This window comes from Sebastes fasciatus, chromosome 1 (assembly GCF_043250625.1).
Source record: "Sebastes fasciatus isolate fSebFas1 chromosome 1, fSebFas1.pri, whole genome shotgun sequence".
Classification (NCBI taxonomy): Eukaryota; Metazoa; Chordata; class Actinopteri; order Perciformes; family Sebastidae; genus Sebastes; species Sebastes fasciatus.
This window is the reverse complement of record NC_133795.1, coordinates 37,380,896-37,393,026: the sequence shown is the minus strand read 5'-3', so window position 1 is coordinate 37,393,026 and position 12,131 is coordinate 37,380,896. Positions and strand designations below refer to the sequence as shown.

The 12,131-nt window shown below is 38.8% G+C and overlaps 1 protein-coding gene across 1 annotated transcript in view; it reads right to left on the bottom strand.

The window, feature by feature from the left end:
- Positions 1 to 8,546: 8,546 nt before the first annotated feature.
- Positions 8,547 to 12,131, bottom strand: part of LOC141774637 (polymeric immunoglobulin receptor-like) — a 42,522-nt gene continuing 38,937 nt past the window's right edge. Inside the window, exons 9-10 of the mRNA XM_074647462.1 lie at positions 10,045 to 10,476; positions 8,547 to 9,992 (exon numbers count right to left, since the gene is read on the bottom strand). Of these exons, the coding sequence (XP_074503563.1) occupies positions 10,091 to 10,476 (386 nt within the window). The 3' untranslated portion in view covers positions 8,547 to 9,992; positions 10,045 to 10,090. The remainder of the gene's footprint in view (positions 9,993 to 10,044; positions 10,477 to 12,131) is intronic.

Genomic DNA, 12,131 nt, shown 5'->3' with positions numbered 1-12,131 from the left:
TGAAAATGGCCATGACAGTTTTTTCTCAACAAAATTTAGCGTAAGTTTTGAGCGTTATTTAACTTCCATTAACACGGTTGGTACCGATGGATTCTTTATGTTTTCTAGTTTCATATGATACCAGTATCTCCACTCTAGCTTTAAAACTGAGCCGCTACAAAAAAAAAATTGCAAGTTGCGTTAATGCGTTAAATAAATTAGCGGCGTTAAAACGAATTTGCGTTAACGCGTTATCATCACTATCATTATGTTTACTTGTTTTATTTATGTTTTCTTAGTTTGACCAAGTTTTAATTTTGAGTTTATTAAAAACACATTAATAGTGAGTGTCTCTTACCATCTTCCAGTTCTAGTTCCACTGTTTCACGTTTGGATCCTTCAAACATACACTGGTATTTCCCAGAGTCGTTGTGTTGAAGTCGTCTGATGTTCACGTTGAGTTTTTTATTTTTTGTATCATGGTACAGGGAAAACCTGCCTTTGTTCTCCCACACATCGGTCTTATTACTCCGTATGGGTCGCCATGGAAGACCTACAGTAATATTTTTATATGTTTCATTTGGTTCAGGATATTTGCAGGTGAATTCAACCCATCCGTCTCTGCATCCCTTCACTTCAGAATAGGCCTGACAACCTGTAGATCAGACAAAGACAAAAGGTCACATCATGTCAGAAACAATTAGGAGGACTGTAGTAATCTGAATCAGCTCTGTATCAATACAACCTACACTTTATACATCAGTAGATCAGAGTAGAGGATGAGCCCTGCTATAACATCAACTGTAATGTAGGCAGGGAATGAAATTGACATCTGCCACCTGCCAAATAGCCTACAGGGTAAATGTTGGCTGTGGCAGGTCAAAATGTTTGCAAACAAAGGGGTAACCAAGATGGACACTAACTATAATGAAATACTAAGCAGAACTAACTAAACCCAAATCCTCCCCATGACATGGCAGCACTTGGTTTGGCCCAACGAGCTGACTCCAGGATCCAAGAGTCCTCAGCCTTCAGCCACGCCCCTATCTCCACCAGGAAGTCAGCTCCCCCAACAGCCAACTCAAACAAAGGAACAAGTGATTAATATAACAAATAATAATATGTGTAACCTCACAGTGTTAATGTGTGAATCTAAACTATATAAGGTTAAACACAAATAAAAACAACGATGTGATGTTAATTGTTCAGGTGTAGTTGGCTGCAAATTAAATGAACCTGTGTAGGTAGTAAACTAATGAGATGAGAGAGTGTGAACCGGAATGATATTACCCTGTGTGGCTGTGACCATCACAGTCTGATACAAACAACAATAAACAGTATCTGTGATTATAAGCTGATAATATCGGTCATGTCGATTAGGGATGGAAAAAAAAATCGATTCACCTATGTATCGCGTTTTTTTTTTTTTTTTTTTTTTTACTATTTTGAAATAGATTTTTTAATGCCAGAATCGATATATTTGCTTCATTTGAGTCTATGTGGAGATAGAAGGAAGTTCCCCCTTTATTGTTGTAGTTGTAACAAACCGCAGCGAGCCGAAACCAGAAGGTATAAAACGTTGGAGGGTCTGCGTGGATACGACCTGCACTCTCCGATTTTAAATCCAAAGTGGTAAACACTACACATCCAGTAAAGTATGGAAACAATTTGTCTTTCATACATTGCAGGAAGAGCAGAGCTAGACATCATGGCTCACGTTACTCAGACTACAACAATAAACACGGTAACTTCCTTCTACCTCCACATAGACTCAAATGAAGCAAATATTTAGATTCTGGCATTAAAAAATCTATATCAAATTTGTAAAAAAAAAAAAAACATGAATACATTTTTTTCCCACCCCTAATGGCCGTACATTTGGTAACTGTGATAAAGTCCTGTCTGGTGGTTCCTCAGGGCTCCTGTGGTTTGTTGACTGTGGCGTAGAGAGGGTTCTCTGAAGACGGTTGGTTGACAGTAGAGTCGGTTGGACGGTGGCTGTCCTTCACAGTAGAATATTCACACATAGAGGAACTGGGTTTGGTGGTCAGCGCCTCACCACCAGCTTCGCCAGAGCAGTGAGGAAAGTTGATGGTAGGTTAATGCATTGAGGCAGAGGGGTTTGTGGGAAAGTTGGCGGTGTCATGAATATTGTCCATTGCAGGTCCTGAATCTGGTTCCTGGGGGCGCACCCGTAGCTCCTCGTACATATATTCCTTCAGGGAAGAAAGGAAAATACAGTCTGAACAGCTCTTATCCAAACCACACAATAAGCACTAACCAAACTAATGGTCAACATTGAACACAAATTACAAACAGAATATTAGTTGGAGACATTAATTCCTAGAGATAACATCAGTGTACAAAGCCAGCAGGAAGTGATTTAATAGATGTCTCCAGTAAAATAAAATAAAAAAACAATGTACCTTTTCCAAGTTTAACATAACTTTATTTGAGATCTGTACATTTCAGATTCATAAATCAAATAATAACTTAACAGAAATGTGTTTGACGGCCCTAATATAAATGTATGTCTTTGTGTGTGTGTGTGTGTGTGTGTGTGTGTGTGTGTGTGTGTGTGTGTGTGTGTGTGTGTGTGTGTGTGTGTGTGTGTGTGTGTGTGTGTGTGTGTGTGTGTGTGTGGTGGTACAGTATAGCTAGAAACATTGAGCAATAGTTAGATTACTCATACCCGAATGATGCCAGACATTTAAGTATTTTGGTTGCAAATACAAGAAAGAAGTCGAGGGATTTAGATTCAGGTTCAGGTGCATCACCACCTCTGACAGCCAACTGAAACACTCGAGAAGGCCTCTGAACAGAATCCATATTCTGAGTTGGATACCTAATATACAAAATAGGGCTGTCAATCGATTAAAATAGCTAATTGTGATTAATCGCAAATGAATCGCACATTTTTTATCTGTTCAAAATGTACCTTAAAGGGAGATTTGAAGTACTTAATACTCTTATCAACATGGGAGTGGACAAATATGCTGCTTTATGCAAATGTATATATATATATTTATTATTGTAAATCAATTAACAACACAAAACAATGACAAATATTGTCCAGAAACCCTCACAGTTACTGCATTTAGCATAAAAAATATGCTCAAATCATAACATGGCAATCTGCAGCCCAACAGGTAACAACAGCTGTCAGTGTGTCAGTGAGCTGACTTGACTATGACTTGCCCCAAACTGCATGTGATGATCATAAAGTGGGCATGTCTGTAAAGGGGAGACTCGTGGGTACCCATAGAACCCATTTTCATTCACATATCTGGAGGTCAAAGGTCAAGGGACACCTTTGAAAATGGCCTTGCCAGTTTTTCCTCGTCAAGATTTAGCGCAGGTTTGGAGCGTTATTTAGCATTAGTTATTCATTTAGCTAGCTAGCATGACAGGGGGTTCCTTAAATGTTCTAGTTTCATATGATACCAGTATCTTCACTCTAGTTTTACAACCTCCAGAAGATCGATTGTGTTAATGCGGTAAAGAAAAAAGTTGCGTTAAATCTAATTTGTGTTAACGCGCTATTATCACGTTAACTTCAATAGTCCTAATTTATACACTGACCTCTGTGCACACTGACACACTGACAGCTGTTGTTGCCTGTTGGGCTGCAGTTTGCCATGTTATGATTTGAGCATATTTCTTGATGCTAACTGCAGTACCTGTGAGGGTTTCTGGACAATATTTATCATTGTTTTGTGTTGTTAATTGATTTACAATAATAAATATATATATATACATTTGCATAAAGCAGCATATTTGTCCACTCCCATGTTGATAAGAGTATTAAATACTTAAAATCTCCCTTTAAGGTACATTTTGAACAGATAAAAAATGTGTAATTCATTTGCGATTAATCACAATGAACTATTTTAATCGATTGACAGCCCTATTTTGTATATTAGGTATCCTCCTGGGTTTTATGTATTTTGCCAACTCAGAATATGGATTCTGTTCAGAGGCCTTCTCGAGTGTTTCAGTTGGCTGTCAGAGGTGGTGATGCACCTGAACCTGAATCTAAATCCCTCGACTTCTGTCTTGTATTGCAACCCAAATACTTAAATGTCTGGCATCATTCGGGTATGAGTAATCTAACTATTGCTCAATGTTTCTAGCTATACTGTACCACCACACACACACACACACACAGACAAACAATTATATTAGGGCCGTCAAACTATTAAAATAGTATCATAAAGTGGGCATGTCTGTAAAGGGGAGACTCGTGGGTACCTATAGAACCCATTTTCATTCACATATATGGAGGTCAGAGGTCAAGGGTCCCCTTTGAAAATGGCCTTGCCAGTTTTTCCTCGCCAAGATTTAGCGCAGGTTTGGAGCGTCATTTAGCATTAGTTATTCATTTAGCTGGCATGACAGGGGGTTCCTTACATTTTCTAGTTTCATATGATACCAGTATCTTCACTCTAGTTTTACAACCTCCAAAATATCGATTGTGTTAATGCAGTAAAGAAAATAGTGGCGTTAAAACTAATTTGTGCACTGACCTCTGTGTTGTGTTGTGCTGCTGCTGCTGCATTTCTTTTGTTTTTTGAATGTCCTGGCAGAAAGAAACAGAAGAGAACAAAAAGTAACGGACATGAAGTTGATTAATTTCACCACTTCTCATCAAATTGAGACACAGTTGCCTCTCTATCTACCTAATTTACAACCAGTGCCTGCTCTACTGTCCAGTTAAGAACTAACAGAGTTCCACTGGTTGATGATTTTATATTTTCCAGTTTGGTTTCATTGAGTCAGACTTAACCACCACTGTGTATCCCCAGAAATGAGCAAAGATGAAAGCAAGAAAACAAATCAACTTCCAGACATAAAAAGTAAAGTCTAGTCCTGTACGTCTGCTTTGCTTCACATCCGTACAGGATGGAGATGTCGTCAATGTGGTTTTGTGTGTACTATATGTGCATGTTTCGTGTTGTGCAAACCGGTAATAAGCGCCTTACGTTTGTAGATGAGGATCACAATGAGCACCAACAGCAGCAGCAGCAGTGCAGCCACACGGACGATCACAATGATGACGACCGGAACTGCTGCTGGTGGGACTGAAAGCAAACAAACGTGAATTAAAGTTGTACATCAAAGAATACACAAATGAACGTCTCATCAAAAGAAAGAAAATTAAAAAAAAAAATGTAAATAAGTTATAGCGCTGGACCATTCATCTATCTCCTGATTCAATACTATCACGATACTTGGGGGCTGATTCAGTATGTATTGAAGTATTGCGATCTGATATTACGATTAATTGTGATTTTTGTGAACCTTTTTAACACTAGACCGTGGGGAGAAAGTTCAATCATACACTTTTAGGGACTTTTACTTTGGAAAATATCTAAATGAATCCAGTAAAAATGATTTTCAGCATGTATGTAGTCAGAGTTGTCCTGAAGTCAAATATATCAGTCAGATAAAAGAATAGATTCATTTCCCTCACTAATTAGTGGTATTTTCTTTTTAATTTATAAGGGATCAATATATATATATATTTATAGAGCCCGCTGGTCGGACGGCTGGCTACTTAGCTAGCTTAGCTTAGCTTAACACAGAAAATGAGCTGAACAAAGTTGTCGATCATCTGGGGATAGCACTGTGCTTTCCTACGCTGTGACCAGAGTGTGTGGATGAAGCATTAAGTTGTTCATTTTTACTCATTTAGTGTCCAGCTAGTTAGCTAGCTACCTTGCTAATTCCACCATGCTACAGAAATTGAGCCCAACAGCGGACAGCGCCGGGTCACGGGCCCTCAGCCTCACTCCTCGCCGCTAGGAAACTACTTCACGGGGAGGAGACTGTGTGCAGGGTTTTACCTGCATAGAGAATTACCAGGCGGTCGCCTCCGTTAAATTTCGCCCCGCCTCCAGCTCGCGACAAAACTCTTCATGGAAAACACTATTTTCTAACAAGCATTGCACTTGATGGATTTTAGTCATTTGTAAGTGCATGTGCGGCATTACGTCATTGTGTTGGCGCTGTAACAAACAGCACAGTGAACCAGAGAAGCCGCTGAGAGGAAGAAACGAGCCGTCTGTTTTGGTTTTCGGTCGGATCGCTGCAAAGCGGGAGCAGCAGTGTTACCGCTGGTAACGTTTTCACCACCACAGCAAAAAAAACACTAAAGTAAACAAAAGCTGCTTCATCCGCCAATATTATTTTTAGGCCAAATCGCCCAGCCCTAGTCCCACTGGTTAATGTTACAGTAACTTTCTCAACTAACACTCGCGATCCTGTTGGTTGTCTCTTTTGAGTATACACACCAGTAGGCTATGTGAGAATCTGTCCAATCGTAGGAGACTTTGTTAATATATAGACAAATAGACAGACAGCGTTTCCTATCAGTGACGGTATTTAACAACATATTTCAGAGACATCTTAATTCTCTGTGTGAGTAAATCAAAGTGTCAGATGTGAGCTTCTCACCTTCAACCTTCAGTGTTATTTTTCTGAGTGCAGCTCGGTTACATCCTCCTTTACGTTCCACTCCACACCAGTAGACACCAGCATGCTGTGAGGACACATTACTGATGGACATGGTGAAGCTACTGTTGCTTTCTGTGAGAGTGAACGTCCCGTTTGACCTCAGAGAAGATCTAGTTGATACAATATTCTCACAGATATATCCGTTGTCTTTGCAGTAAAACTTTGAAACAGTGGAGTTTCCTTCATAACCACATGAGATGGTGGTTCTAGCTGTTCTGTACACAGTTTGAATGAATGGTTCCTGGCATTCATTTTTCTCTGTAAATAAAAAACATGTAGAATGTAAGTAAGTAGGCTTTATTTCTATAGCAACTTCAAAACCAGAATTACAGTGTGCTGCGCTGGTGCACAGAAAATACAAAACCATGGTCAAACAGAGAGAAATATAAAACAAAATATAATAAAAACAACATAAAGCCATTGGAGTATAAGAAAGTGGTACCAAACAATACATTTCTGATATCTGAGGTATTGTATTTGTTATCAACCATCTATGGCTTGATGTGTACCTCAAAGACATAGGCTCTGAAAATGTGATTAATCACATGTGCATTGTGTTGTTGTATTTTATGTAGGGCTGTCAATCGATTAAAATACTTACTTGTGATTAATTGCATGATTGTCCACAGCTAATTGCAATTAATCACACATTTTGTATCTATTCAAAATGTCAAGTATTTAATACTTGATTTAATACTTGAGGTCAGAGGTCAAGGGACCCCTTTGACAACGGCCATGACAGTTTTTCTTATTGTCAAAATTTAGCTTAAGTTTAGAGCATCATTTAGTTAACAAGCTAGTATGACATGGTTGGTACCAATGGATTCATTATGTTTTCTAGTTTTATATGATGCCAGTATCTTCACTCTAGCTTTAAAACTGAGCCGCTACAACCTCCGAAATATCAACAGCCTGTCAGATTTTAAGAGGTTGATTCAAAATTGCAAGCCTTAAATAAATTAGTGACGTTAAAACAAATTTGCCTTAACCCTTTATTATTGAGTTAACTTTGACAGCCCAAATGTTAAGTTATAATTTTTATATTTACTTGTTTTATTTATGTTTTCTTCTCCGTCTGTGCATCCCTTCACTTCAGAATGGGCCTGACAACCTGTAGATCAGACAAAGACAAAAGGTCACATCATGTCAGAAACAAGTAGAAAGACCGTAGTAATCGGAATCAGCTCTATATCAATACAACCTACACTTTATACATCAGTAGGTCAGAGTAGAGGATGAGCCCTGCTATAACATCAACTGTAATGTAGGGCTGTAAATCAATTAAAATATTGAATTGAAAGTAATCACACATTTTTTATCTGTTCAAAATGTACCTTAAAGGGAGATTTGTCAAGTATTTAATACTCTTATCAACATGGGAGTGGACAAATATGCTGCTTTTTGCAATCGGTGTATATAGTTATTACTGTAAATCAATTAACAACACAAAACAATTACAAATATTATCCAGAAACCCTCACAGGTACTGCAGTTAGCATAAAAAAATATGCTCCAATCATAACATGGCAAACTGCAGCCCAACAGGCAACAACAGCTGTCAGTGTGTCAGTGTGCTGACTTGACTATGACTTGCCCCAAACTGCATGTGATTATCATAAAGTGGGCATGTCTGTAAAGGGGAGATGTATCGGTACCCATAGAACCCATTTTCATTCACATATCTGGAGGTCAGAGGTCAAGGTACCCCTTTGAAAATGGCCATGACAGTTTTTTCTCAACAAAATTTAGCGTAAGTTTTGAGCGTTATTTAACTTCCATTAACACGGTTGGTACCGATGGATTCTTTATGTTTTCTAGTTTCATATGATACCAGTATCTCCACTCTAGCTTTAAAACTGAGCCGCTACAAAAAAAAAATTGCAAGTTGCGTTAATGCGTTAAATAAATTAGCGGCGTTAAAACGAATTTGCGTTAACGCGTTATCATCACTATCATTATGTTTACTTGTTTTATTTATGTTTTCTTAGTTTGACCAAGTTTTAATTTTGAGTTTATTAAAAACACATTAATAGTGAGTGTCTCTTACCATCTTCCAGTTCTAGTTCCACTGTTTCACGTTTGGATCCTTCAAACATACACTGGTATTTCCCAGAGTCGTTGTGTTGAAGTCGTCTGATGTTCACGTTGAGTTTTTTATTTTTTGTATCATGGTACAGGGAAAACCTGCCTTTGTTCTCCCACACATCGGTCTTATTACTCCGTATGGGTCGCCATGGAAGACCTACAGTAATATTTTTATATGTTTCATTTGGTTCAGGATATTTGCAGGTGAATTCAACCCATCCATCTCTGCATCCCTTCACTTCAGAATAGGCCTGACAACCTGTAGATCAGACAAAGACAAAAGGTCACATCATGTCAGAAACAATTAGGAGGACTGTAGTAATCTGAATCAGCTCTGTATCAATACAACCTACACTTTATACATCAGTAGATCAGAGTAGAGGATGAGCCCTGCTATAACATCAACTGTAATGTAGGCAGGGAATGAAATTGACATCTGCCACCTGCCAAATAGCCTACAGGGTAAATGTTGGCTGTGGCAGGTCAAAATGTTTGGTCACCTGCCACCATGGCAGATATGTTTCCTTATATTAAGAAATATTATTTAAAAAAACAATTCCTAAGTTTAAAATAGTCAGGGATTAATGTTAGATGATCCATATTTCTACTGTCTGGCACCACTGACTCATGTTTACAAGTCTAAAGTGTTCTACATAGATTTCATTTCAGTGGCAGACACAAAGTTGAGTGTCCGGTAGAAATGTTCAGTGACCTGCCACAGTGGCTACTTAGCTAGCTTAGCTTGCTAATTCCACCACGCTGTCAGGCAACACAGAATATGAGCCAAACAAAGTGGTCGCTCATCTGGTGATAGCACTGAGCTTTCCTACGCTGTGACCAGAGTGTGAGGATGAAGCATTCAAATGTTAGATTTTACTCATTTAGCGTGCGGCTAGGTAGCTAGCTACCTTGCTAATTCCACCCTGCTACAGAAATGAGCCCAACAGAGGTCAGCGCTGGGTCACGGTCCCTCTGCCTCCCTCCTCACCGCCAGGAGACTACTTCACCGGGAGGAGAGCAGGCGTTAGCTAGCTAGCGTCTCAGTCTGCGGACAAGCTAGCTAGCTAACTAGCGTTAGCCAGCCGTCTCCTCCTCCTGCAGTAGTCTCCAGCGGAGTAGGGGTCGGCTAATCTGGTCCCGTTGGTTAATGTGAACTCTCTCAACTAACTCTCGTGGTCCTGTTGGTTGTCTCTTTTGAGTATTCACACCAGTATGTGAGACTCTGTCCAGTAGTAGGAGACTTTGTGAAGTTAGTGATAGTAGCTGTAAACAGACAGACAGCGTTTCCTATCAGTGACGGTATTTAACAACATATTACATACATATTACAGTCAGTGTAACAGATTTATCAGATTATTGTTCAGACTCAAACGATCATGAGTGCTCCTGCAGCTTGGAGGATGACCTTTGACCTGCAGTTTGGAGGATGACCTTTGACCTGCAGCTTGGAGGATGACCTTTGACCTGCAGCTTCTACTATAGTCAGACGTCATATTCATACATTATATCATCATATCATATTCATGCCTCCTACAATCTGAACAGGGGTCAGATTACAAACCATAAAATAATCCGACAACTCACCGGCAGTCATCACCAATCTGTGGAAGAATGGGTTGCTGCGTGTTGTGTCACTGGTTTTAGCTCCACACCAGTATGTCCCGGTGTCCTCTGATGTTACGTCTCTCACTGTAATGGTGATATTTCTCTTCTCTTTGTCGTCCTCCATGGAAAACCTCCCAGTGTTCTGTTTGGTGGTCACTAGAGGTTCACATATGGATGGATCTTCTCCCTTACAGATGAATTTAATCTGGTTGTCTGGTTGTCCTGAGTAATCACACCAGTATGTGAAATTCTGTCCAATCATAGGAGACCTTCTGAAGTTAGTGATGATATCTGTAAATAGACAGACAGCGTTTCCTATCAGTGACGGTATTTAACAACATATTTCAGAGACATCTTAATTCTCTGTTTGAGTAAATCAAAGTGTCAGATGTGAGCTTCTCACCTTCAACCTTCAGTGTTATTTTTCTGAGTGCAGCTCGGTTACATCCTCCATTACGTTCCACTCCACACCAGTAGACACCAGCATGCTGTGAGGACACATTACTGATGGACATGCTAAAGTTACGCCTGCTTTCTGTGAGAGTGAACGTCCCGTTTGACCTCAGAGAAGATCTAGTTGATACAATATTCTCACAGATTGATCCGTTGTCTTTGCAGAAAAACGTTGAAACTTTGGACTTTCCTTCATAACCACATGAGATGGTGGTTTTAGCTGTTCTGTATGCAGTTTGAATGAATGGTTTCTTGCATTTATTTTTCCCTGCAAATAAAAAACATGTAGAATGTAAGTAAGTAGGCTTTATTTCTATAGCAACTTAGAAACCAGAATTACAGTGTGCTGCACTGGTGCACAGAAAATACAAAACCATGGTCAAACAGAGAGAAATATAAAACAAAATATAATAAAAACAACATAAAGCCATTGGAGTATAAGAAAGTGGTACCAAACAATACATTTCTGATATCTGAGGTATTGTATTTGTTATCATCCATCTATGGCTTGATGTGTACCTCAAAGACATAGGCTCTGAAAATGTGATTAATCACATGTGCATTGTGTTGTTGTATTTTATGTAGGGCTGTCAATCGATTAAAATACTTAATCGTGATTAATTGCATGATTGTCCACAGTTAATTGTAATTAATCGCACATTTTGTATCTGTTCAAAATGTCAAGTATTTAATACTTGATTTAATACTTGAGGTCAGAGGTCAAGGGACCCCTTTGACAACGGCCATGACAGGTTTTCCTATTGTCAAAATTTAGCTTAAGTTTAGAGCATTATTTAGTTAACAAGCTAGTATGACATGGTTGGTACCAATGGATTCATTATGTTTTCTAGTTTTATATGATGCCAGTATCTTCACTCTAGCTTTAAAACTGAGCTGCTACAACCTCCAAAATATCAACAGCCTGTCAGATATTTAAGAGGTTGATTCAAAATTGCAAGCGTTAAATAATTAGTGACGTTAAAACAAATTTGCCTTAACCCTTTATTATTGAGTTAACTTTGACAGCCCAAATGTTAAGTTATAATTTTATGTTTACTTGTTTTATTTATGTTTTCTTAGTTTGACCAAGTTTTAATTTTGAGTTTATGTAAAAACACATTAATAGTGAGTGTCTCTTACCATTACTCCATACGGAGTAATCAGACCGATCGGGTCGCCTTGGAGGACGTACAGAAATATTTGTATATGTTTCATTTGTTTCAGGATATTTGCAGGTGAATTCAACCCATCCGTCTGTGCATCCCTTCACTTCAGAATAGGCCTGACAACCTGTAGATCAGACAAAGACAAAAAGTCACATCATGTCAGAAACAATTAGAAAGACTGTAGTAATCTGAATCAGCTCTGTATCAATACATACTACACTTTATACATCAGTAGGTCAGAGTAGAGGATGAGCCCTGCTATAACGTCAACTGTAATGTAGGGCTGTCAATCAATTAAAATATTTAATCGCAAAGTAATCACACATT